Source organism: Leptonychotes weddellii, chromosome 15 (assembly GCF_054177405.1).
Source record: "Leptonychotes weddellii isolate Sample4059 chromosome 15, ASM5417740v2, whole genome shotgun sequence".
Lineage (NCBI taxonomy): Eukaryota > Metazoa > Chordata > Mammalia > Carnivora > Phocidae > Leptonychotes > Leptonychotes weddellii.
The window spans coordinates 41193818-41221087 of NC_138383.1; the positions used below are offsets into that span (position 1 = coordinate 41193818).

Here is a 27270-nt window from a genome sequence, read left to right on the forward strand (position 1 = left end):
GTCACCTCACTGGCATCCCGAGCAGTTGCCTCCCTTCCTTCTCTCCCCGTCCTAGAAGGAAGTGCCACCACCACCCGCACCCCCCTGCGTCCCGGCTTTGTTAGGGTTTGTTGCCTAGAGCCATCTGCCTTTTGTTTTGCAAAACAAACAAACAGATCCCGGAAGCTCTGCTCCTCCCCCTGTCCTCCTTCCCAGCATTCTCCTGTCCTTCAGTCTTCGTTCACTCATCAGTGTGCTCCATTATTCAGTTCTGTTTGGTTTAGTTCTTATAGAAGCTGCTTGGTTAGAGCTGTTTGATGTTACTGTCCATGTGTTCTCTTTACCTAGAAGCAGCTACTTGCCAAAAAAAGTTAAGATGATTTGTTGGATTTGTTTTTTAATTGAAAAAAAAAAAAATTATGCCAAGGATAAAAGGCAAACCCACCAAGGAGCTTTCCTGTGGTTGACCCTGGCCAGAGGTGTGACACTCAGAACTGGGAGGCCCGAGTGGTACTAACCAGTATTTAATCGGTTTCTTTAAGACTGAAGTGGCCACTTCCCCATCCGGTGCCTGGCAGAGGCTCCATAGAGTCAACCAGGATCTGCAAAGCGAGCTGGAGGCCCAGTGCCAGCGCCAGGAGCTGGTCACGCAGCAGATCCAGTCCCTGAAGCGCAGCTACGGGGAGGCCAAGGACGCGATCCGGCACCATGAGGCCGAGATCCGGAGCCTCCAGGCGAGGCTCAGCAATGCCGCTGCCGAGCTCGCCATCAAGGAGCAAGCGCTGGCCAAGCTCAAGGGTGACCTGAAGCTGGAGAAGGACAAGGTCCGTGAGCAGCTGGAGGAGTGGCAGCACAGCGAGGCCGCGCTGAGCGGTCAGCTGCAGGCCAGCGAGCAGAAGCTCAAGAGCGCCGAGGCCCTGCTGCTGGAGAAGACGCAGGAGCTGCGGGACCTGGAGATGCAGCAGGCGCTACAGAGGGACCGGCAGAAGGAGGTACAGAGGCTGCAGGAGCGCATTGCCGACCTCAGCCAGCAGCTCGGCGCCAGCGAGCAGGCCCAGAGGCTGATGGAGGAGAAGCTGCAGAGGAACTACGAGCTGCTGCTGGAGAGCTGCGAGAAGGAGAAGCAGGTGCTGCTGCAGAACCTGAAGGAGGTGGAGGACAAGGCCAGCGCCTATGAGGACCAGCTCCAGGACCACGAGCAGCAGATGGAGGTCCTCCAGAAGGAGAAGTTGAGCGCCAAGTTCGAGGGCAGCGAAGTAGTACACCAGCTGGAGGAGCAGCTGGAGATGAAGGAGGCCAGCATCCAGAAGCTGGCTGAGCACGTCCAGAGCCTCAGAGACGAGCGGGACCTGATCAGGCAGCGGTTCCAGGAGCTGATGGATCGTGTCGCCCTGTCTGACGGGGACGTTGCTGAGCTTCAGGAGAAGCTGAGGGGAAGGGAGGCCGACTACCAGAGCCTGGAGCACTCCTACAGGAGGGTGGCCGGCCAGCTCCAGAGCATGCACACGCTGCTGAAGGAAAAGGAGGAAGAGCTGAAGCACATCAAGGAGATGCACGAGAAAGTTCTGGAGAAGAAAGATCAAGACCTCAATGAGGCTTTGGTTAAAATGGTTGCCTTGGGGAGCAGCTTAGAGGAAACAGAAATGAAGCTCCAGGCAAAGGAAGAGATTTTAAGGAAATTTGTAAAGGAGTCTTCAGAGGACGCGGAGGAGGAGCCACGGAGCGGCCCAGAAGAGGCGGAGGACGGCAGCGTGCCGTTGGGCCCGCAGCTCCAAGCTGCCGGCACACCCCCGGCCTTCCCACATCCCAGGCTCGAGGATGAGGTCCCGGGGGCGGCCCTGGGGGAAGCGCAAGGCGACAGCAGCCCCAAGAGAGAAGAGAGTGTGGGCTCTCTGAGGTCGGACGTGCCGGACAGGGAGGGGCACCTTCAGAGCACGGCCAAACCGGACCAGGGAGTCCCTGGTGTCAAAAGGCAAAGAATCCGGTTCTCCACGATTCAGTGCCAAAAATACTCGCACCCCGATGGGTGCGAGAAGACCTGGACCAGCAGCACATCCTCCGACACCAGCCAGGACCGGTCGCCCTCGGAGGAGAGCATGTCGTCAGAGGCCACCCCCAGCTCTCTCCCTGCGACCAGCGACTCCGACACCTATCTCTCCATAATCCACTCCCTGGAGACGAAGCTCTACATCACGGAGGAGAAGCTCAAAGACGTGACGGTGAAGCTGGAGAGCCAGCAGGGCCAGAGCCAGGAGGCCCTGCTAGCGCTGCACCAGCAGTGGGCCGGCACCGAGGCGCGGCTCCGCGAGCAGCTCCGCGCCAGCCTGCTTCAGGTCGGAGCGCTCGCCTCCCAGCTGGAGCAGGAGAGACAAGGGAGGGCGAAGATCACCGAAAAGCACGTCGGGGAGCTCGGCGACTTCCAGGTGAAAAACAGTCAGGCTCTGGCTTGCTTGGAAAGCTGCCGAGAGCAGCTGTGCTCTCTGCAAGTGGCCGGCCCGGAGGAAGCGCAGGGCGCAGGCGCGGGCCCCCTGGCCAGCATGGAGGGCGCTCTAGCCAGCACTGTTCAGGCCCTGCGCCACTGGCCCGCTCCCGCAGACGGCGCAGCCCGGCCTCAGCCAGAGGAAGCATGTCTCGTGGAGCTTGGGAAGGCAAGCTTGCGGCCGCTGCACCGGCCCGAACTGACCGAGCAGGAGCAGCTGAAACTCCTCTCCGATCAAATAGCTCTGGAAGCCTCACTGATAAACCAGATAGCAGACTCTCTAAAAAACACAACATCCGATATCTCGCGCGTTCTGCACGAGATTTCTCAGTCGGGAAAGTTGCCCCTGGAATCTGAAAGTGCTGCTCTCTGCCCCGGGGACCCAGCAGACACCTGGGCTAAGAAGGTGCTGGTGGATGGCGAATTCTGGAGCCAGGTTGAGTCCCTGAGTAAGCACCTGGGAACGCTGGGCGGAGAGGCAGCCGGCACATCGGGAGGCGGGCAGCAGAGTGTCCCCGCGGCCTTGGTTCCTGCCCTGGCAGACGCCACGTGGGTCAGGGCAGAGCTCAGCTTCGCGCTGCAGTCGGCGAGGGAGTCCTTCCACCAAAGGCTGCAGAGCATCCAGGAGACCCTCCGGGGGACCCAGCTGGCCCTGCGGCAGCACAAGCGTGTGCTGGGGGACATCCTGGGAGCCTACCGAACCCCCGACTTCGAGAGAGTGATGCAGCAGGTCTCAGAAGCCCTCAGGCTTCCCGCAGATGTTGAAGACGGCGGCATGCAGGCATCCTGGGACCTGAGCCTGTTAGGAGAAGTGCTGAGTCATCAGGAAGCATCTGGCTCCCGGGAGCCCTTCTCCGTGTCCGTGTCCGACCAGAGCTCTGGGGCCCTTGTCGCTATTCAGGAAGAACTCGCCCTGCAGCTTAAAGATAAGGCCAGCCTCTTAGGGGAGATATCTGCCGCTTTAACCTCGCTTCCCCCTGTGGAGTCAGTGAGAGATTGTCAGAAGCTTCTCCAGGCATCCCAGAGCCTCTCCTATGACACTTCCCTGGGAGGCCTCGGTCAGTATTCTTCGTTATTAGTTCAGGATGCAATTATTCAGGCTCAGGTGTGTTACGCAGCCTGCAAAATCCGGCTGGAGTACGAAAAGGAGCTCCGGTGCTACCAGGAGTCCTGGCAGGGCAGGGGAGCCTCCTGTCAGGAGCACGAGCGAGCCGTTGGGGCCCTGAGGGACGAGTACGAGCAGCTTCTCCGGAAGCAAAAGAGCGAGTACCTGGAAGTGATTGCCATCGTCGAGAGGGAAAACACCGAGCTCAAGGCCAAGGTCACCCAGCTGGACCATCAGCAGAGGTGTCTGGAAGAAGTGGAGAGCGAGCACAGTGAGAACATGTTCACCCTGCAAGGGAGGTACGAGGAAGAGATCAGGTGTGTGGTGGAGCAGTTGAACAGAGCAGGGGACTCGCTGCAGGCCGAGCACAGCAGGGTCCTGAGCCAGCTGGATGCCTCGGTCAGAGACCGGCAGGACATGGAGCGGCACCACGTAGAGCAGATGCAGAGCCTGGAGGACAAGTTCCAGCTCAAGATCAAAGAGCTGCAGACTATCCACGAGGAGGAGCTGAGGACCTTGCAGGAGCACTACTCACAGAGCTTGCAGTGCCTGCAGGAGGCCCTGCACCACTACCAGCGGCAGCTCCACGAAGCCCTGCCAGCTCCCGGCCCCCCGGGCAGCCCCCACCAGTCCACCTCCTCCAGCTGGCCCGCCAGCCAGCCCCGGGATGCCCTGCAGGCTGCCAAGGGAGAGGCCGACTCCATGACAGGGCTGAGAGAGCGCATCCAGGAGCTGGAGGCCCAGATGGACATCATGCGGGAGGAGCTGGAGCACAAGGACCTGGAGGGCAACGCGGCCACTCTGCGGGAGAAGTACCAGAAAGACTTTGAGAACCTTAAGGTTCCGAAGCATCATTTAATTTTCAAGGCAGTGGAGGGGCAGGCGTTCCTCTGCTGGTGGGGGGGGCAGCGTCTGGTACGCAGGGCTCTCGGGTGGAGCTGAGACACGGTTCTTGGCTCTGAGTTACTGTACAAGCAGAGTGAGGTTGATACTCTGTCCCTCCCCTGAATCCTCGCGGGCCTGGTGTGGTCTCAGAGTAGGGCCTGGGCGAGGGTCTAGCCTCCTGTTCAACATCCACCCGACCCCCAGGGAGGACTGGCAGAAGGAGAACAGGAGCACCGTGAGAGAGGGAGCATGGTCCCCCTCATCACCTCTCTGCCTTGTCCCTCCCGGTGCGCCCAGCAGGGGAAGCCTTTGCTGTCCCCATCCCAGCCTCGCCCTCTCTTCCATCCCCACAGAACCCACTCCAGGCAAGTACAGATGTAAACCTGAGGAGAAGAACCCCGGAGAGACGGGCCAGAGGCTCCCTTAGAGGGCTATCTCCTGATTGCCCTAAGAGAGCAGATTTGGGGTTCCCAAAAGATGGGGATATTTACAAGACAGTGTCGAGGGTCTCTCCTGTCCAACTCCCTGTGGGGACCTGGCATTTAATAGGCACTCTGTGGAAGAAGGGCTCTTCTACTGAACACACCTCTCGGCCACTAGTGCTCCTTCTCTGGGGGCTATGAGAGATGACCTGACCCCCGCACCCCCACCCCGTTTCGCACTCTGCCTCATTAGGCAGAATACCCGGGTCCTGTCATGTAAAGGTGACATTCCCAGGCTTCTCGGGGCCTTGGGCTGTGTGAGCCGGTCCAGGTTCTCACCCACCCCCGTTACAGCTGGACATGCCTGCCTGCATGCGTGCAGCATGGCTGCCCAGCACTTTACCTAAGCTCCTCAGCATTCTGCCCCTGAGCTTCGCGCAGTAAGTGGCCGGGCTCCTCGAAAGCCCTCCATCCCCAGTCAGGCCCCTGCTGGGATGGCGCCTCGCCCAGCCGGTGCGCAGAGCTGGCTCCCGGCCTGCGGGCGGCTTGCTGGGCTGCCCCTGCCAGGCGTGGCGCGAACGCTGCTCTCCAGCAGTACGCCCACGGGGCTGTTTTCTGCGGCCCTGACAGCGCAAGAGAGCTGTGCTGAGTCCGCAGCAGTGTACTCTCTACGTCCGGGGACGACGCAGCCCTCTGACCAAACACAAGCACGTGTGGTCGTCAGCAAGCTCTCGGACGGCCAAGACGCCATTTTCACTGTTCCTTTTCCAAGTCAGTCAGAACCTTTGGAAAATTGTTAGGAATCATGAGAAAGCTTCGAGGGCTATTTTCCAAAAGTGCACAAATGATGTCCCCGTGGTGGTCTGTGCATGTGAGCACAGCATTCAGTTGGGCCAGGTCCACCTATAAGAGCAGTTGACATAAACACCGGTCCCTAGTGCCCTTCCAGCAGAGCACCCAGCTCTGGGCATGTAGATAAGGCCCAAACTGGTGACGTATCATTAGTTAGCAAGAACGCAGGGTGGGGGCTTCTGGCAAACCTGTCTCTGGGGGCTGGGGCGCTGCTCGTTCTGTGCATCCTCTGTCGTACGAACTGAGCATCCAGCCCACCCACGGTGTTCTCACTGACGACCTTGAGATGCAGGAGTTACAACTAAATAGCACTCTTGAGGGCCTCCGACTAATAGCTGTTTCTTTGTGCAGTTTTGCCCGGGTCAGGGAGACCAGGGTCTTGGCCTGACAGCCCCTCTTCTGACTGCTGCAGGCTGACACCTTCCCTCACAACTCTGCACAGTAGCTATTGAGGAACTGGGATTGATCCCAGGGATTACTGGCTTAAAAATTCAAATTTGTTTATAGGTGAATCATTTTTAACGCATATGCTGTCCAAGGAAGCAGCTGGTCTTTAAAGCTAATTCAGTGTTTCTATAGGAAGAATTTTCACCCTTAACTTTAAATATTCTAAAGCCGCCCAATCAAACTAAACCCTAAAAGACCTACTAGCCGTGTGCTCACTGTGAACCAAAGTATGCAGGAGGGAAGATGAGGGGCTTGGAGTGGGGCCAGGCCTGGGAGCCACAGCCCAGGACTCCTCCAGCTCTCCTGTGGTGTGAGGGCAGTAAGAGGAGGCCAGCGGCTTCCAGGTGGGGGCTGCCTGGGAGAAGGAACGCCCAGTTAGCGGTGAACAACAGTTAAGATCAGAGAAAAAAAAAATAAAGAAAAAAAAAGAGAGAGAAAAAAACAGTTAAGATCAGTGGCCCAGTGCAGCCAGTCTGTTGCAGTAAAGTCCAGACTGTTCGAAAATACTGAATGGAGTATCTCAGAAAGGACCGTGGGGGCTCAGACAAAGACACCCAAGTGTGGTGATTTGGTTTCTTCTTATCCTTTCTTGAATCCAGGTGCAGGAAGTTTGATCAAATAGTATATAGGTCGGGAGGGAAGAGCCTCCCTCCACTACTTTGCGTTTCGAATGTAACATGGCCATACTCTTCTGGTTTTTTAAAATTCACTGAAAGGCCTGATCCCTACTCTGAGAGAGACCTTGCAAGGGATTTATACAGGAAGTGTGCCTCCGTGCACAGAAGGCTGCACACGGACCCCCTCACAATTGTGTGGCACGGTCACCTGCACCTTTGGTAAGAGCATTCTGCTAAGCCAGGCTGGGCTTCTCTGTGTGGATGTGTGGGATGGTTGGACCCCATCTTAGGGGTACCTGTGTCCTTCCCCCAAACCCACGTGCAGGTAATAATCCAGCCTGTGTTGTAACAAGGCACGGATGAGTGTGGAGAGCAGTTCTGTTGTATGTCTCATTTCAGTTAATTAGCGCCCTTCTTTGTACTCCTTGAGAAAGGAAGAAGGAAGGTACAGACTGGAAGAGAAGAGATCATGTAGCTTAATCTGATTCCCTCAGTGGACACCAGGTGAAGGTGGCCAGCTGGTTAGTGGCAGGGCCAGGCCTCCTGGCTCCACGTATCCCCCGCCCAGTCCTCACCGGAATACCCATCATTCACAGGATGATCTTGGCTCCCTCTAAGAGCTGACAAAGACGTATCACTGTTCGTGACTATTTGTGAAATGCCCTGTCTGGTGCTGAAAGCTTCTTGCTGTATATCTCAAACCAGACCCAGCCAGCCTCCGTACGTTTACTCTCTTCTCCCTCCCTCTGGTCAGTCCTGCCCAGCCGTGATTCTATAAAGGTCGGGGATTGGCTATTTTAAATTCCACTGTAGCCAGTTCCCACCCACAGTACCAACTTTCCACAGAGAAGCAGCAGGAACAAGCACCCAAATAAGAGAATTTATGTAAATTCTCTTTCCCAAATGCTCCGATAGCATAAGGTGCCCATAGCATCAGTGAGCATCTGCAGACAGCCATCAGAGGACAGGGAGCATGCTGTCTGGACCAGGGCACCTCGAGGGGCCGGGCTGCTGGCTTCATGATAAACAGAACACCCAGAACAAAAGTAAAGGAAAAAAATCCATGGGGTCCCTTTTGCATCTTACAGGCCACGTGCGAGCGAGGGTTTGCAGCCATGGAAGAAACGCACCAGAAGAAGATTGAGGACCTGCAGAGACAGCACCAGCGGGAGCTGGAGAAGCTGCGAGAGGAGAAGGATCGCCTCCTGGCCGAGGAGACGGCGGCCACTATCTCAGGTGGGAGCTGGGCCGGGGCGGCCACTCTCACCCCGAGCGCAGGGCAGGCGGCAGGCTTCCTGAGCGGAGCGCCCAGCTCGGCAGCGAGCAGCCTTCATGCTGCCTTTTAGCTGAGGCTTCGGCTTGGTTATCCAAGGCAGGCCTTCCGCAGTCCCCTCCAGGGAAGAGGCTGCTTTCAGGAGCCCCCTGAGAGCTTGCGAGCCCAGGGCCGGCACCCCCGGCGACACCTGGGGGGCTGTCCCCAGCCTCGCCAGTCCCAGCGCTGGCATAAGCCCACACTGCCTGCAGTGCTGAGAGCATGAGAGCGCAGCGCTGCTGCGGCTCGTGCCTGGTGACAGACTTCCCCACGGAGCCGGCTCTGCCCTCAGCAAGCCTTCATGCCGCCGGTCTTGTGTCCTGCTGCCTTTATGTGCTTGTGCTGTACGGTGCTGGCCTGTTTCAGGATGGAGGAAGACCTACCGCCCCGAAAGCCTGCTTCTTGTATAAACTCGTGCTGGATTTCTTTTCTCCTTTTTTTTGAATATGTTAATCACCATACATTACATCATTAGTTTTTCATGTAGTGTTCCATGATTCATTGTTTGTGCATAACACCCAGTGCTCCATGCAGAACGTGCCCTCCTCAATACCCATCACCAGGCTAACCCATCCTCCCACCCCCCTCCCCTCCAGAACCCTCAGTTTGTTTCTCAGAGTCCATCGTCTCTCATGGTTCGTCTCCCCCTCCGATTTCCCCCCTTCGTTCTTCCCCTCCTGCTGTCGTCTTCTTTTTTTCTTTTTTAACATATAATGTATTATTTGTTTCAGAGGTACAGGTCTGTGATTCAACAGTCTTACACACTTCGCAGCACTGACATTTATTTCATCAGTTTGGCTTTCTTCAAACGTTTAAAAAAAAAAATGCACCTGCATCCCTTTTGTGGTGGGAGTTCCTGGGAATTCCTTGGCTTGTGTCTGCCTCAGAGAGTCAGTTTGGGAAAGGCAGCCTGACCGCTCATGGACTTCACGTTAACAGCGGGCAGCCACGCCGTCCTGTCCATCTTGCCCCCCTGAGCCTCTCACGCTGATGGCCGTGTCCTTGCCCGCAGCCATTGAAGCCATGAAGAATGCCCACCGGGAGGAGATGGAGCGCGAGTTGGAGAAGAGCCAGAGGTCCCAGATCAGCAGCATCAACTCGGACATCGAGGCCCTACGACGACAGTACCTGTGAGTCAGCTTCCTGCCCACTGGAGGCGGCCCTTGCGGGCCAGGCTGGAGGGAAACTGTGCATGTGGGGACTGGCACCTTTCCTGTGTCTTTTTAAGAGCCACAAAGACATGGGTCTCAAGGGTGGGCATTGGCGGAGGCCCAAGGGTTCTGAGGGCAGTTCCAAGCTGCCCTTCCTGAGGGGCTGAGCACCTTCCCACAGTCATCTTTGGTTCTGCTAGTGGAAGAAGCAGTCCTTTCCAAGGGGTCCAGGGTGACTGAGAACAACGTCACGAGGCTTTGATTTTCTGAGCGTGGATAGAGTCTGGTCCTGGCGTATCGGACACAGAGCACCTCAAAAGTTAGGGCGGAAAGCAAGCCACAAGTGTGACTTCTCTTCCTGACATCATGGGAGTTTTGTCTGTTGGACCGTTAAGCTCCTTGAAAGAGGAGAAGGGAAGGATGCAGGAGAGATTCTGTAAGCCTGCAGTACTTTGAAGTGCTCCCTTTTTTAGCTGGGTACCAATTCGCTGAGACCACAGAACGCATGGGGCCTGTCCTCTGCTCAGCTCTTTGGGGTGTGTCTCGTCGTTCCTCAAGTTTCGCAAAAGGGACTCACAGGGCCTTGTAGAGGCCTGGGCCAGGGGTGTGGGCAGAGGCATGAGCCGTGCCCTCTCCCCAGGGAGGAGCTGCAGTCGGTGCAGCGGGAGCTGGAGGTCCTCTCGGAGCAGTACTCCCAGAAGTGCCTGGAGAATGCCCACCTGGCCCAGGCGCTGGAGGCTGAGCGCCAGGCCCTGCGGCAGTGCCAACGTGAGAACCAGGAGCTCAACGCCCACAATCAGGTGAGCCTGCAGCCGGCGGGGGAGGGGGGGAACCCATCCTGGAGTTGGGAGCCAGGCCCCACCTGAGGTGGCCGCCCCTCTGCAGGCATCTCCCTGATGTCTGACATTCCCCAGTATGGTGACAGAAACTCACTGCAGGTGGTGGAGCTGGGGCCGTCTACTGCATGAACCAGCTGTTTAAATTTGGACTCATTTGGTCTCTAGCCCTTTTGGGATCTCTGAGATGTCTCCGTTTCTCCTGAGCATCTCTGGATTTCTGCTTCATCACTGCTAGGCAGGACCTGAGAGGGAGGGTCATTGCACCTGATCCAAGTCTCCTGCCCCTAAGGCTGGGACCATTTTTAAACGTCCGCCTGTCAAGACCATACTCTGTTCACATTTTTTTTGGTCAGATTATTCTCTTAAAATTTGCCTGTTCTTCAGAAAATTGAGGTGCATTTAAAATCCTGGCTAGGGGAAAGACTCGAGGTGGGTTAGTTTGATAAAGGCTTCTGTGACCTGCCAAGTTGGACCACTGTCTGCGTGACCCACCGGCTCATCCACCCCAGGCACTGAGTAGACAGATGTGCTGGCCAGCTCCAGGCTCGAGGTCTCTGGGCCCCGCTCACCCCGTGTGACGGCGCTCGGGCAGGACTGGTTCCCGCTAGTCACTGCAGTGGCCTAAGATGACCACTTCTCAGTTGGAAACAAGGCGCAGAAAGTGAGCGGGAAGGCGGCAAGAGGGCCCACCCCTCCAGAAACTCAAGGTGGACAAGCCGTGAGATGCACGGATACTAGTGACGGTGACAACAAGGTATTGAGGACTTTGGAACCCTGCGTCCGCAGTTGCGCCAACACAGCGCGTGAACGGCTGTTGCAGGGCTGCGCGTCACAGGCAGCGGCCGCCTTGCACGGTACATCGAAAACGCCGCGGTGCGCGTAAGCCCGTGCTCCCCTCCGCTCACACACGTGCCCCTCTTCTGGTGGGGAAGCGGCCTCTCCGCTTCTGTCGTGTGAGGGCTGCCCCCAGGCGGCTCTGAAGCCCCCCTCCTTGCTGTCCCGCAGGAGCTGAACAACCGCCTGGCTGCGGAGATCGCACGGTTACGGACGCTGCTGACCGGGGACGCGGGCGGGGAGGCCGCTGGCTCCCCGCTCACACAGGGCAAGGATGCCTATGAGTTAGAGGTACTGCTCGGAGCCCCTTCACCCCGCTCTGCAGCATGCAGGCCCCAAGCGGGGACCCAGAGGTGGCCTCAGCTTACGGGGTCATGGCAGGGATGAGAGCTGGAGACCGCAAGAAGGACGTGGAAGGATCCAGATCGCCCCAGGCAGCAAAAGAGAATAGCTGCCAGGCAGTGTGGGGTCCACAGCAGGAGTGGGGACCCCTCGTGAGGAGGCCACGGGGACCTTTAACCCCGTGCCCAGTTTCTGCACACCACAAACACCGCCCACCTGAAGTGAAACGTTTCCTAGCCCTGTGAACACCACAGCTGCTCACGGTCCATAGCGCCGGATTACTGGGGCAGGGAGGTTTATTTTAAGTCAGAACGATTGATTCTTACACGTTTTTATAAAAGCACTTAGCTTTTTCCCCATTCAGTTAACATTTCATCGTGAAAATCTGCTCAGTGATGTGGGAGAGGCTGAGAGACTCCAACAGTTTCAGCAGGATGCTTTCATGGGCCCTGGCCCGGGTGCTCACTGTGGCCCTCAGGCTGAGGAATGGGGTTCTCGGGTCTAGGAGGGATCACGGTGATTTCTTTCTGTTTCTCTTTGTGATGGGCCAGCTGTTAGCAATGGTGAAGTGTGTTTGCTGGCATTTGTGGTTGCATGTCACTGGGGCGGGGGGGGGTTCCCTGCTCGGCCGTCATCTTTGCTTTTGAGACTCTGGAAGTCCCTTTGCTCCTCAGCGTCAGCCCCTAATCCCTCTGTTTTTCTAGGTCTTACTGCGGGTCAAGGAGTCAGAAATACAGTACCTGAAACAGGAGATCAGCTCTCTCAAGGATGAGCTGCAGACAGCGTTGCGGGTAATGGCGCCTCCCCGCGGGAGACAGGTCTGAGGATGGCTCAGGGCCGAGTGGGGACACCGGTCTCCAGAGCTCACAGAGCTCCAGAGCTCTCTTGCGTTCGAACTGTAGGCTCTTCGAGAGTAGATTTCATTCTTACGGGGAATGTGGTTTCAAAAGTGAGCTCTCGTAAAACGCCAGCCTTGTCAGCACGTGTAGTAAAACTGAGGTCTCGCTGTGTTCCTGTCCTCCATGCCTCCTATGTGCTTTGGCAGGGACCGTGAGACCAGAGACAAATGTCGTCCTGGAAGGTGAGAGCTGGCTGAAGCCCACCCTTCTGCACCAGGGCACTCTTGGAGGCAGGGAGAAGATGAGGGAAGCCCTGGTGGCCATTCAGTCACTTAGGAAATCCAAGACAGGGGCACCTGGGTGGCTTAGTCGGTTAAACGTCTGCCTTCAGCTCAGGTGGTGATCCTGGGGTCCTGGGATGGAGCCCCACGTCGGGCTCCCTGCTCAGCGGGGAGTCTGTCTCTCCCCCAGCTCATGCTCATGCACTCTCTCTCTCTCAAATAAATGAAACCTTAAAAAAAAAGAAGAAGAAGGAAATCTAAGAGGGTGGTTTCCAGAAGGTCTGCGGGGGGTCAGGGCCACGACTGTGCTTGCCAGAGCTCCTGGGGATGCTCGCTCTGCATCCAACAGAGACTCTCGGCCCTGCCTGTTTCACTTCATAATCAGTTTCGGCCTCTGGAGGACAGGGGTCCCCTGCCTCCCCGACTGCGGATGGCACCCCCCCCCAGTAATTCTGCAGAGCGTTCCAGCCCCGGGGAGACGGACCGCCCAGCCCGGCCCTAACCACCCCTTGCTTCTGCCCTTTCTTCTCAAGGACAAGAAGTACGCTAGTGACAAGTACAAGGACATCTACACGGAGCTCAGCATTGTGAGGGCAAAGGCTGACTGTGACATCAGCAGGTTGAAAGAGCAGCTGAAAGCAGCGACGGAAGCACTGGGTGAAAAATCCCCCGAAAACACCCCTGTGTCGGGATACGGTGAGTTCCCTGGGCTCCGGGCCAGGACCCCGTAGCTTGTGGTCCGAGTGTGTTACTGGCGCTGCCAGGAAGGCAGAGGAGCCCGGGTCTGTATTGAGACGTGCATTTCGTCACTGAGAACAACCGGAGGGGCGCCGGGCCCCGGCCTCTGCGGGCGAGCTGTCTTCCTCCCGGCAGGCCGTGAGGCGTCCCCGTACTCACTGCCTTGAGGGGACGTCGCGCTGTCCGCGTGATTTTCATAGGAATCCCAGTTTGCATTTGTGCGTTTTCCTGAAGAAAGTCAATAGTTCAGAGACGGCAGCTGTCACTAAAGTAGTTACTTGATCCTGAGCCTTGACCATAGAATCTGCAAGAGGCCGTGCGAGTGGGGGAGGGGCAGGGAGGACACAGCTCCTGACAACATGTGTAAATCACTGATACCCAGAAAACGACCCTGTTTTCTCTCAGCCGGCCAAGCAGGAGCGATCGTGGCCGCCCGGGCGCGTAGGCAGACACAAGGTCACTTGCTGGAGGACGAGTCGGCTGTCTTTCTGGAATCAGTCAGGCGATACCCGAACACCACTCAGCAGCAAACTGTAGACTAACTCTGGAAGCCAGGTCACCCAGTGACAACAGTGGCAGCTCCTGAGGGGGAGCCCGGGGTGGCCGGGGCCGTGGAGAGAGGAAGGCCTAGCATTTGGGGGTGGGTGCAGAGCTCCTGTGACCTGCCAGGTGACCTGAAGAACGTGTGCACGGAAAGATGCCAACGAGGAAAGGTAGCATTTGCAGCAGATGGAGGCCCATGGCTTCACAACACCGTGAAATACCAGCCGTTCTTAAGAGAAACCAGGTAGACGTTTCTGTTTTGACCTGGAACGAGATCCATCAGTAGGATATACCAAGTGCAACCCCCTGCTCCCAGCAGGACACGCGGCGTCGGGGGACCCAGTATACATTTGTTTCGTAGCCATTTTTAAGGAGTCTGAAGGACTTTACCCCAAACTGAATGGTGGTTGTCTCGGTGGGGGCGGATTACGACTCTTGCTCTTCTGCTTTATAACAGTGCTGGGTTGCCAGGAGGAAGGTGGGAGTAAGTAAGTGACGGGACCAAAACGTCCCCGGCCCTCCCGTGCAGACACAGACGGAGGAGCCTAGCGCAGGGCCGCACAGACGTCCTCTGGCCAGTCCAGGAGCTAGCGTGTTTTATGGTCATTGGCTTTGTTTTCTCTTGAAGTTGTTTAAGGAACTGCCATAGGTGTGTGGTGATAACAGTAAGCCTGGGAGATTTTTGAACAGTCTGGTTCCACTGGGTTTTATAAAACAAAAGTAATCGGTCCATTTGTTCCTTCAGATATAATGAAATCTAAAAGCAACCCGGATTTCTTAAAGAAAGACAGATCCTGTGTCAGCCGGCAACTCAGAAACATCAGGTCCAAGGTGAGTGTGGGGTGCAGCACCAGGGTGTGGGGGGCTCTCGGACGTTAGAGAGAGGAGCCGGGGTCAGAGCCCACCACGGGCCGCAGCAGGGGTTCCCCGGTCCCAGAACGCCTCTGGCTCCACATGCCTACCTGCTGGGCCAGTTCTGGTGACTTCAAGCCCTGTTTCTCCTTCGTGCTGAAGTGGAACTGATTTCTGGACAGTGACAGTTGAGGGGCCAGGCCTACAAGAAGCAGGGCTTGCGGTGAATTCGACCTTGGACCTCCAAGGCCAGATTTCCCCCCAGACCCCCTGGGCCAGCCCCACTCTGTCTGCACTTCTTCACGTGGCCCTAATGTAATACTGATGCCGCACCTTCAAGAGAGGAAGCTGCCTACACCCCTTCCCTCAGCCACAGAGCAGCGTACCCCAGCGTGTCCCTTGCCCGCTGCGCGCCTCCCCACGGAAGGGACGGGCGGAGGGTGGGAGTAATGAGCATGTTGCATTTAGGATTTATTGTGTGTGTGTCTTATGTTTTGCTCTTTCCTCTGACAGTCCGTAATTGAGCAGGTCTCATGGGATAACTGAAACGAGCCCGCTTCCAGGTCCCCTGTCATGTAGGTAAACCGCCTCTCACCACCCACCCACCTGCCACCCTCGAGGGGGTGGCTGCCTGCATGCACTGCTCACACCTCCATAGCAAGCTCCTTGTTTTATTGTTACTTTATCTGCTCCGGCAAGCACATACACCGTCCCGGTCAAGTTTCTTTAACCTGTTCTGGGGACTTAACTGGCCCTTTAACCTCTTCCCAGAGTTGACCCGTTGCCGAGGGGAGCCCCCCCAGCTTGGCAGTCGGCCCACAGAGGCAGCGTCTCGGCTGGGCGTGGGCCTGGGAGCAGCCCCGGCCCCAGTCAGCGTGCATGGCGATCTGTGCTTTCCACGTTCTCTGCGGAAACCCTTCTTGCCCTCCGTCGAGAGAGGCCCTGACAGAGACCCAACAGCCACTGACAAGCAGTCTGCCATCGCTAAGAACTGCCCACCGAGTTAGCTCACAGGCCAAGGCCGGGCGGAGCCTGGGTTTCAGGGAGCTGGGGCCTGGTGGGCATGGCCGGGAAAAGGGCTCAGCAGAGCAAGAGGACTAGGAGGGACTGGGGCGGAAGGGTTAGCAGCACTTTTTTTGTTTTTGGTTTAACAAAACAAAAGCTTCTCTCTGGGTGCCAGCGAAGGCAAAGATACAAAGAAAGGAGGTGTAGGGGCACCGAAGTGCTGGCTGAGAAACATCAGCCTGTTGGCAAATACGCAGAAGGACAGTGGGGCACATGCCTGGACCGTCCCCAGTCTCCACACCAGGCCGTGCATCCCAGGCACCCGGCCGCTCACTGCACAGTGTGCTTCCGGCTGAGCTGACTTGATCTCCGTAATTCTCTGACGGGAAGATTAAGAACCGCAGGAGGAACCCCAGGGCTGGGACACGCGCCTGGCCGAGGGGACACTGACATGGGCCCAGGGCCGCACAGCACGGCTCCTTTTGTTAACCTGCCTGGGGCTCACACTCATGCGGGATCCGCAGTCCACCATCCTCTGGCTAAGGGGCTGTAGCCCAGTGGCTTGGGGGAAATGGGTTTGCTTTAGGAAGACGTTTAGGAAAATCCCAGATATTTTAAACCTAGTCAGTTTGGTTTTATTTATTCTTCTACAGCCCCAAATCACTTATAACCAAGTATGGTTTAGGGTTGATTGTAAACTTGGTTTGGGCTTTTTCCCTAAACATGAAAAGCATTCTGTTTAGCAAAAGTAGAACCTGTTCTTTGGTTTATGGTTTTCTTATTAAAAGATTCTATTTTCTATTTGAGGTTGAGCTGTAGCTGTTACGACTTCACTGTTAATGATTTAGGCCTTGTGCCCATGCTGTAAGTGACAGTCTGTGAAAAACCTCTCGCTCCCTTCTGGAAAGCCTTGCTGCAGTGTGGCCACCCCGTCAGGATAGAGTACGTGTCTGAGTCCCTGTGGGGGGAATAAAAATGCACGGGATTCTGGAGCAAAGGGCAGAAAATCAGTGAAAAGACCTTTATCAAAAGGGCCTTTGCGGGGGGTGTGCTGGGAAAAACCTTTTATGCCGGCCAGGAAAGAGCTAAGGCAAAGGTAGAAAGTGAGGTAAGCGGTCAGGCACGCCCACGAAGGTCTGACTGGGCCTCCAGGGCAGCCTCAGACTCTCAGAGGTGCCAGGCCCCAGACAGGAGTGGTAAGAAGCCCGGGAGTGGGGGTTTTCCAGATGTCTTTGAGTCCACGTTTGGCTTGGCCGAGTTTCCAGGGTGTCGGGTAGGCACAGTCCCGCTGGTGTGTGTAGAAAGACAGGGACCTTGCAGAGTCCTTAGGGACACGTGTTGTGACGCCAAGCAAGGCTGGACCTGTTCACGATGTCAGCGGGCGCTCACACTCAGATGTGTGCTGTCCTTTTCCCTGACTGTTTCTGGAGACCCCCCACCACTGCCGCCACCGCCACGGGGAGACCGGGGAACGAAGTTGCCCAGAAACCAAACCTGTCATTGGTGCTCTTTGTTATGGGATCTGATATGTACTGTTTTCTGTCCTTTATCGATGTTCTGTGTCTGTATCCTGCCTCACTCAAAAGGATAGAAAGTCTGGGCACCCAAAAAGTCAAGGCAGGCTCATTGCTTAAAAGCATCATGGCTTTTCTGGTATTGAGCCCAGAGCAAACCTTTCTCCACGGGGTTCTCATGGAGGCCCCTGTCTGGTAGTCTGAGTATGGGGTCACACCGGCGCTTGGTGGAGAGACCAGCCGTGTGGGAGGAATGAGCCACGGTGCACCCCAAGGACCCTTCTCTGGGTGCGCAGGGTCAGTGTGGGGGTTCCGTTCTTCCTGCCCATACAGCTCTAGCGTACAGCAGTATGTGGTCCTGGGCGCACAGCCTTGGGTCCCCCTCGTCGCCCTGCTCCCCAGCTACAGTCCTGAGCACAGCAGGACTCTCAGTACCCACGGTCAGGACGTTCGCTGTCCCTTGGACGTCCTCAGCTAGAACAAAGCGGTGTGGCACGTGACAGGCCTGCCCGTGGGCCTGGCACTTAGGAGTGGGGCCTCCCACATCGTGGCCGTGCGTGCCCAGCACCTGTCCGAGACCGACTGCCTGAAGCACTCGGCAGAAGACCCGAGAGCATCTGAGGCAGTTATGTGCATTAAGGGAATTTCAGCTTCAGAATGGGACATGGATTTGCCCCCATCCTCCGACCGACTGGGTAGCAAGCTTCAGCAGTGACCCTAACCGACTGCTTATGTTGAGGTTCATCTGGACCAGTGGGTTTCAGAAAGGTTAGCCATAGAACCCTTTATTTAAAACAACAACAACAACAACTTTATTCATTTACACACATACAGCTCCACGGTAGAGAAAGCAAGCAGAGCTGTTCTGGGACTGGGCGGGGACACTGGGACCCACCCGTCTTCCCTCAAACCTTGCAGGCAGCCGGGTCCCACAACGCGTGCTCTGAAGCATCAGGCTGGGCACTCCAGGCCGCAGGACCAGCACGGTGCTCTGATTTGGGGCTAAAAGTGGTGTAGTCGTCTGGAGCCTGTACCTTCGTGAGCTCCAGCACGTGCCGGCCAGCCCCGGGACCTGGCAGTGGTGTTGAGACTTGCCACAAAGACCCCATGGCCGCTGAGGAACCAGCCCCATCCCAGCCAGTGCTGGAATATCCTCAGCCATGCCCCGAAGTGATCTTCCGTTCCTCACTGAGAAATTAGATCTTTGGGAAAAGCCTCCAAGAGTAAAGCGGGACATGTTTTCTCCCCGTTAGGAAAGCGGCACATCCTCGAACCCACAGATTTAAACTTCGCCCGAGGTCACACATGAGGAGAGTATTGGCTTCACGTTCTGAAAATCTTAGTGACTACGTTGACGTGTTCCCAGATCCCCAGTCCCAGCAAACCGCCCCCCGCCCGAGCTGCTGCTCAGGGAGCGCCAGGAGCGGGCCCCCGGCCGCGAGCTGTGCAGCCCTCCTCCCAACGCTCAGCGTCATGGTCACTGAGGAGCCAGAGGTGGACAGGCCCCCCCGGGAGGAGGACATGGATGGGCGCATTTCTAGTTCTTGGCACAGCTTTTGCCCCTGGCTGAATCGATCTGATCGCTGCTTGTCTAAAGAGCCCTAAGCTCAGAGTTCAGCTGCTTACACACATGGTCTGTTTCTCTGGTTTTTTCCTTTTTCATCCAGATAACACCGTTTCACAGGGGACGTCTCTCTCCTTAGCATGCCCCACTAATCTCTCGAGGAGCCCTTCCTGCCCCGCCCCGCACCCCGGCCCCCCGCACCGCCGCCTGACTGCAACCGCGCCCACGGCGCCGGGCCCGGTGGTTAACGGTCTCTTTCTTTCTCTCCTGCTCTCCTCTCCACCCAGAGTCTGAAGGAAGGCCTGACGGTGCAAGAACGCTTGAAACTCTTTGAATCCAGGGACTTGAAGAAAGACTAGCCGTGTCCCGTTCCACTTGAACACACACCGTTCCCAGCCTGCGGCAGCGCTGCCCTATACCTTTATTTTTTATTATTATTGTTGTTGTTACTGTTGTCATTAACTGTGGGTATGGATGCATGAGAGACTGGTTTATGGGTTGTTCACACCGTTCTCTGCTGTGTTGATTCCAGCTTCCTATGTCTTTGTCAAAGCTTTTCTTTTTCCGTGGTATTCTCAAATTAGCCAAGCAGCGGGGGCCAGGAGGGCTGTCCGCTCCCGACCGGGGTCTGCGCAGAGCCCCCACCCGCCGCAGTCCACCGCACTCACTGTCAGTATTAAGGCCCAGCAGCCTGTCGCTAAGCTAGCTCGTCCCGCCAAGTGCACTGTGCGGAGTCAGGGCTCGGGCGGCTCTCGCTGTGCTGCGTGTGGGCCCCGCGGGGAGAGAACAGGGCGTCAGGTGGCCGCGGGAGGAGCAGGTTGGGGGGCGTGGTCCGCAACCTCCATTCACCACCTCTGGCTTGGGAGAAGGACAGCACTTTGTACTTGTCCCACTCCTTCAGCTTAGAGCCACACCCAGGTCATCGTGGGGAACCTTTCACAACCTGGAAAATGTCGAAAGCAGCCATTCCTATTTCTGTTTGTTTTTTTATTAAATCTTGCACAAAACCCCGGCCCCTCTCATTCCTTCCTACGCTCGTTCCTTTCTTGGTCACTAGCAGCCCTGGTCTTTTCGTAAAGACTTAGAGTGTTGACCTGCAGCCCGGGGTTTCAGACTGAGCACGTCGTTATGAATTCCCTCGGGTAGTCAGTCCTTCGAAGGGAAAGTCTGTTCGTGTCTTGAACCTTTCTGAAAGCAACCTGCACATTCCTTTTGAGAAGGCTGAGGGAAGACCCCTGTGTTAAGTCAAGAAAGTACAGAGGATGTCGGAATCAGATGAAAACTGCCATTACATGTTTTTAACTCTAACCTGAAAAGTGCTCTTGCAGCATTCAGAGAGCCCAGAGTAAACCTATACTAACAAAGTTGCTTTTTCTACCCGTCAGAGTAAGACCTTTTAACTGTCCGGAAACACTGCAGTAGTTCTCGAGAATCTCCTGCCCTGGGGTTTGTGTCACGGCCCAGGCAAGTGGCAGCCGTGTTGTGGCCCTCGGGGCAGGCGGGGAGCGTCGCCAAGGAGGGTGCGGGGGGACCTGTTTTGATCTCGCTGTGTCAGCGCCTCCGTTAGGTCGGCAGGCCCTGGGCACATGGGTGCTTGGGGGTGAAAATGGAGAAGTCACCGTGCTCGGTCTCTAGATTCAGTTAAGACCAGGGTCATCCGCGGAAAGCCCTGGAAGGGCCTGGGGCGTGCGGCCTTGTCACTGGAATAAACTCGGAGTTCTCCACGGGCATCGAGCCTTTCCCTCACCAGCTTCCAGACTCTCACCCCACACCTGTCACTCCTTTGCTGCTATTCTTCCATGTTGTCCAAGGCAAGAGAATGCTAGGTCTGGTTTTTTAGTTCTGCTTCTCAGACACCGCTCCTCGCACCACCCCTTGTAGACTGGTCGTGTTTTTAGAAAGGACCATGATTTTGTGTGTGTGCCGCTCAGAATGGGAGTGTAGAGAAGGAGTGCACGGGCCCTGGGGCCTGTTCTCTAGAACACTGTTCAGCGTGTGTGTTCTCCACGGCGGACAGCGACATGCTGTCCAGCAGGATCTGGCCTCTGCTCAGGCTGTCTTGGCACCGTGACCTCACGTCACCCCTTGGAGAAGTCCCCGCATCTAGTGCAGTTTCCTCTGTGGTGGCCCCTGCTGCCTTGGGGACTCCGGCCCTCCCGCCTTCCTGGCAGGGTCCCTGCGCGGAGTCAGACTGTGGCCGGGGGGTGAAATCTGCGGCGCTTTGAATAGGTCGAAGAGCACCTTACGTGCTTGTCATCATCGTTTCCCCTGGAGGTCAGACGTCCGGAATTGTGGGAGCAGGAGTTGAGGGCGGCCCGTGGAGGTCGAAGGCAGAGACAGGGAAACACCTCCTACTCGCCGCAGAGACAGCTGACGGTGCTGGGGCGGCTGCCGTCTGGGGGTCACCGGGAAGGGGACTAGAAATGGGGGCACTCTGGCTCCTCTCCAGCAAAAGGCTGATCCTGCTGCAGCCCCCAGAAAAAGCCCCGAGCGTCGCAGGGTCATGACCGCTGAGGAGCCTGTCCTCTGGCTGGAGGGAGCAGGCAGAACAGAGCAAAGAGGGGCTTCGCTGAGCTCCTGGGTGTCGCACCCCAGCCCCCGCTGCGCTCCCCGGGGAAGAATTTAGCCACCAGGTTCCTGAGAGAAGAGAGTAAAATTGTGGAGGTGGACTGGGTTTCTGTGCTGGTAGAGAAGGGTCCTTCGGGGGCTGCAGATGGGGTCGTGTAGGTGATCGTCAACTTGGGGCGCCCCCCACCGCCCCCGGTGCCAACCACGCGGCAGGAGCGTCCCCACTGCCCGGGGGCGGGGGGGCGTGAGAACACGGGTAGAGTCTTCACAGCTGTGTTTCCCTCCCTGGGCTCTAGCTCATCTGTAGCCCGCTAGCCCCTGCAAGTGAGCCCTGCCAGGCACGTGAAGGGGCCAAGGACACGGCTGCACAGGTGTCGTGGGCGCTGCCACGCGCGCAAGAGCCGCCCTCCGCCGCTCGCTCAGGCTCGTTGGGCGGCATGCGGTGCCGGCGCCTGCGGGGGCTGAAGGCTGCCGTTCCGGGGGCACTGGCTGGCTGCAGCCTCCCTGTCGGCGCTGTGGCAGACGGAGCACTTTGCCTTTGGAAGTGGGAGCTTGCGCCTCCGGGCATCAAGATGGGTCTGAATATGAGGGAGGAAGTTAGGGCCAACCTGGGGTGACACGCGGAGGCCATGGTGGGAGGTGTGCGTTTGTCCGGAGCCGCGATCAGAGGCCCCTCCGTAGGAATCCAGCAAGTGGAGAGGCCGAGGCCGAGGGAAGGCCCGGGCTCTGGCTCGTTAAGTGCAATCTATCACTCGTTCCCTGGCCCACAGCGAGCCATCGGGGGCCTCACAAGGGCCAGCCTGGGAAAGAGAGGGAATTGCGGTTTTTAACAAACATAACTGTGACCCTGAGTCTGTCTAAAGGGGATTCTGACAGATAAGGCCAGGAGACAAGACCAATGGCATGAGAAACATCTTTAGAGATCAGTTTAATATTCTGGAACACTAACTGCTGGCCTGAGGATGGAACATGACCCTTTTTGTCACTGCTGCCTGATGCTCCCCTTGGCATGCCTGTTTTTAAGTTCGTCCTGGGCATGAGGCCGCGCGTCAGGCCACCCCTGCCGGGCTGGAGCTGAGGGCGCTCCCTGAGACCACTTCTCTCTGGCCATAAAATGACAGCTGTGCCAGGGTCCCCACCGGCTCGGTGGCTAACCCCCCAGGTCTGTTCCCCACTCCGACAGGCCAGCAGGCAGTGAGTTTCTCTCCTTTAAAAGGTCCCTTCCTCCCGCACTTGCTAGTAACTCCCCGGCTCAGGCCAGCCCCCGGCCCCTTCGGCTGAGTGGGCCTGCAGGCTCTCCCCCGCCTCGGTGCCTGCCTGCTGGCTTCACACCTAGCCACGTACCGATTCTGGATTCTGCCGCTCAGGCCCTAAGTTCGGAGGCAGTTCTTCTCCAGGGACTCAAAGCTGTTTTCAGTTAGAGCGGAAAGAATGTAACCCATCAGCCTGTCCTCTTGAATGTAAGAGTATTCTTGAAAGGAAGTTTCCTCCTCGTTGTCCTAAAGCAGCTTGGAATTTTTTAACACTTTCCATTCTAGGACACGGTTTCAGAAAGCCAGAAAACTAAAACAGAACTCGGTGACCCCCCGTCATCACCAAGAAAGCCTGAAGGGGTTGAGGGGGGGGTGGAGTGTATTTTCAAAGGTTTTACAAAGGACAGGGAAGTATGTAGTCCTCCGCTTGAATCAGATACTGAAAGGAAAACAGCTTGGCATGCTAATTAGAAGCTTCACTTCTCCAGAAACTTCAGTCATTTGTATTCCCTCCCACCTGAACACTCTGAAATTGAGCTATGGCTGAGTTTTCTGTTAGGCAGGCATCTGCTCTGTCAACAGGTCTCACCCTTCACCCCGATGTGTCCCCACTGGGCGGAGTGTGGCGAGCGGGTCTCCGTGTCCAGCACTGCAGCCCTGCCCTTCGCACGGGCTTGGGAACCGGCTGGTGCTGAAGCCTCTGGAAGTTCCAGTATTGGCACCCTGCTTTTTCCCTCTTCCGTCCTAGGCCCCCCGCCTCCACCCGTTGTTGAGAGGGGAAGCCCTACCTCCTAGCCCTGCTACAGCACTTGGCCTCTCGACCGGCGAGTGCGAAGGAGCATCAGCGGGTTGCCACACGCTTCGCACGTGGGGCTTTCTCGGCTTCTCCCTGCCACCAGATCCCTTCAAGGGGTGAGCTCAGACGTTGCACGTCGAATCCTGGGAAAGGTCTTTTTACCCACATGAGATCAGGTCAAAAGCTGAAGTCCTTGGCTGTTCTCGGCACCGAGTAGGACACTGTGGACACGTCCCTTCTTCATGGCCACATCTGCCCGGTCCTCAGAGGGCTCTTGGGACACGGGGCCCCTCGTCCTTGGCCTCGGTGCTGTGTGGTTGCACAGCTGGACACACACTCTTAGCAAGCTCATGCTTTCCACAGTTGAAGATTTAAGTTAAGAATGAGCCTGAAGTGAGTCTAGTAAACCCGCTGGTTTGGGGCCCTTTGCTGGGAAGCCGTGACACGCAGGCAGGATGGAAATGAACAGTGTCACTGTCCCCAAGGGCTGTCTGCTGGAGGAGACCCAGCCTCATTCTTGTGCCCTTTTGAGAACGAGTTTCAAGTATCCTTGTTTCTTTATAAAGGGAAGAGGGCTCCCTTCTCGAAGTGTTCCAACAGAAGATGCTCGGCAGAGTAGGGGGAACAGGTCAGCACCCCTGCCCCTGCGTAGGGAGCCAGGACCACCTGCTCAGACGCAGCCTGGGCCCTTGTCCTCCACGCGTCCACACGGGCTTTGGGAAGAGAAGCCACTGCGTGCTCTGTGTGGATGCCAGCCTCTCTCTATTGAAAAGCAGCCATGTTTATTTTCTTTAAAAGAACCTGTACATTATCCAGAGCGAGCGGTGTAAATATTACTGGGAAGTTACCGCAGGGACTTTTTGTTTGTGACAAAGTTTGTGTTGGTTTAAAAAAATAAAATCCTATGCAGACCTCCCTTCGTAAGCTGGCGCGGACAGCTTTGGGTACAACCTTGAACTCCACCCAGCATTATAAGGAAATGTTTTTCATGGCTGATGTGTCTCTTTAAAAGCTGTGGCCACTTCACGGGGGGGCGGGTTGTAAAGAGTGTATGACCGTGAGCACAGTCGGCTGCATCCATGCCCTGTGCACGTGGCAAGAACACCGTGATGCTTGCCACCAGACCCCCCCCCCCCAAGACCCCCCAACCCTCCAGGGAGAGCAGCACAGGGAAGAGGGGCCGTCTTCCCCACACCCTGGCCAGGCTCATGGAAGACTTGGGAGGGAGAGGTCATTTAAAACACAGTTGTTGCAGGACCGGCCCGAACGGGTGACCTGTGAGCACTCGCCGGGCCAGGCGTCTTCATCTCAGCTCCCGGGTTCTATCGTGGGACAGCGTCAAGGGCGGCAACCTGGCCATGTGGTCACACCATCTCAGAACTGGATCGTCCTGTCCTCAGGCTGAGCCAGGAGGGCATGCAGGTCTCGAGGGGAAGGGACGCGGTCCGTGGGTGCTGGTCGTGGGGGGGGGGGGGCGGGGAGGACGCAGTTGGAACGCCGCAAAGGAGCGGAGTTCTGGAAAGGCAGTGGTCGCCGGACACAGGGCACCTGTCACCTGTCCTGGGCCTCGGTTCTTTGCCCTTCAAAACTAGTAGCACACATTTCAGTTTTGTTTTATAGGAAGCTAGAAATAGATCATATAAAGAACACTAAAGTCATTATTGTGTCACGTTTCTATCACAAAACCAATTAAAGTGGATTTTAGGATTTACCTTTAGTATTAACGACTTATCTACTGATGTATTGTTAGGACTTAAAACCAGTTAAGTGATAAGAATTCATGTGGTTTTCCTAAGTAATATTTATAAAATGTAAAGTTTCTAAGTGACTCCTCAGCAACTGTAATTCTTAGTAACTTTTCTCACTAGTAGATTCTTCTCTTGGCGTGAATGTCTCCGGTCAGCTCCGGGGGACACCGTGCCGGCCGCGGGGGGAGCGGACGCACGGACAGGGTGCAGCGTGTACATACCGTTTTCTGCTCTGACAAGTTGGGAAATAATCCACAGCAGAGACTTCTGCCACCGCGAATTCTCTCAGCCGTCCGGTGATACTCAAACCACAGGCTTGTAGGAGTCTAACTGGTGTTTAATTTCTGTAATAACGCGAAGCGATAACGTTCACCAAACCCAAGTGCTGTGCGGAGGCAAGCAGAGGCTCGGGGAGTGCGAGCGGGTCCTGCAGGCCCACCTGCAGGTGCAGTGGGGCCCCGGGGCGGGGGGGCAGCTCCCGTCAGTTGCGCCGTGCTCCCCAACAGATGAGCCTGGCCGGCTGAGCCGCCCACCCTCTGTGACAAGTCACGATTGTGATGGTGTCCTTGCAGCTGTTTTTTTAATTAACAAAGTTTCTGAACGACTGTTCACTATAGTTTGAAGTGTTACTTTGTCAGAGTATTTATTCCTCTGTGTGACATGCTAGATTCCCGTGGATGTAGCTGATCATTTCTATTTTGTAAATATTACCTAACTTTACATAAACTATATCATAATAAACTATTTTTGCATCACCCTTTGCATGCCGTGAATGAGATTTTGTATAATGGAGAGACGTGCAAAATATGCATTTAGGTCAACATTGTCAAAATTCAGACACTGGTCAGTAGCCTAGAGACTTCTACTGGAGTTTTTGTTTTTACTCTTTATAATCTGCTTATTTTTAAATAGTGTTTTCAGAGTTTGGGATTCGTTGTCAGCATTTTAAAATCAGGAGATTTCACATAAAAATCTGTCTGGCACATGTTCACATACAACACAGTATTTTACATCATGAATCGAATAAAGGGACACTGGCTCTGTTACAGAAACCTCCAGGGGAGGCCAAAAGCACGGGACGAAGTACTGAGGAGACAAAGGAGCTCTACCACTGGCAATCAAGGAACTAGAATTCTCTCATCTCTGCGCCTTTATTATTATATTTATCTAAAGTGTTACTTTTTGTTTAGAAAATACATCGTACCTCATGACCAAATACACACACGTACACCCCAACCACAACCCAACATTTCACAAAACAACGCACCCTTACTACAATATGCTATGATGTCTACATTCTATTTAATTTTTTAAAATTCTGGTTGTGACCTACTGAGTAAATTTAAAATAAGAAACTGGAGTTTTCCAATACTGCCACAACCTTTGGAATGACGTATGTGGAAATCCAAAGTTTTATTCAAATAAACACAAAAATTAAAATCACTCTACCAATTGGAAATCAACTTATGGAATTCACAAAACTTAGAAAAAATAGAGTACAGACATATAAAGGATACATACTTCCAGTGTGCTATTCTAATTGTTTGTTTAAGGATGTTTCAATAATTTCTTGTCTGTTAAGAAAATTCTAGCCACTGGTCTGATGTAATGGTGTTGTAAAAGCTTGAAGACACTTCTTTTTAAGCTATGTCAGTGCAGTTTTGAACATCAGTTGGCATTTGGAAAATCCAGCACCCTTTCATGATGAAAACACTCAGCAAACTAAGAACAGAAGGGAGCTTATTCAATATGATAAAGAACATCTATTTAAAAAAAAAGGGCGCCTGGGTGGCTCAGTTGGTTAAGCGACTGCCTTCGGCTCAGGTCATAATCCTGGAGTCCCAGGATCGAGTCCCGCATCGGGCTCCCTGCTCGGCAGGGAGTCTGCCTCTCTCTCTCTGACCCTCCCCCCTCTCATGCTCTCTATCTCATTCTCTCTCTCAAATAAATAAATAAAATCTTTTAAAAAAATAAATAAATAAATAAAAAATAAATAAAAAAAAGACAACTTCATACTTAATATTAAAAAACTGGAAGCTTCCCCCCTAAGGTCAGCAACAAAACAAGGATATCTGTTGTCACCATGTCTATTCAACACTGTTCTGGAGATTCTAGCCACGCAAGAAAAAGGAAAAACATCCATATTGGAAAGGAAGAAGTAAAACTATTTGTAGATGATATGATCTTGTATATGGGAAATCCTAAGGAATCCACCGCCAAAAAATCTATTAAAACTGATACGAGTTTTGCAGTTTTGCAGGATACAAGATTCATACACAAAAATGAATTGTATAACACCCTCCAG

General features: G+C 55.4%; 1 protein-coding gene across 9 annotated transcripts in view; it reads left to right on the forward strand.

Moving 5' to 3' along the window:
• Window positions 1–27270, forward strand: part of MPRIP (myosin phosphatase Rho interacting protein) — a 574668-nt gene that overhangs the window by 125003 nt on the left and 422395 nt on the right. For 4 of the 9 annotated variants that reach the window (XM_081805592.1, XM_081805587.1, XM_081805588.1 and 1 more), the window contains 9 exons: window positions 522–4403; window positions 7875–8022; window positions 9111–9228; window positions 9890–10049; window positions 11094–11213; window positions 11969–12055; window positions 12918–13080; window positions 14411–14496; window positions 18888–25722. In XM_081805592.1, the coding sequence (XP_081661718.1) occupies window positions 522–4403; window positions 7875–8022; window positions 9111–9228; window positions 9890–10049; window positions 11094–11213; window positions 11969–12055; window positions 12918–13080; window positions 14411–14496; window positions 18888–18959 (4836 nt within the window). In that variant the 3' untranslated portion in view covers window positions 18960–25722. Of the gene's footprint in view, window positions 1–521; window positions 4404–7874; window positions 8023–9110; window positions 9229–9889; window positions 10050–11093; window positions 11214–11968; window positions 12056–12917; window positions 13081–14410; window positions 14497–15030; window positions 15097–18887; window positions 25723–27270 lie in introns of those variants that run through there. The other 5 variants (XM_081805590.1, XM_081805589.1, XM_081805591.1 and 2 more) reach the window with 5 other exon arrangements.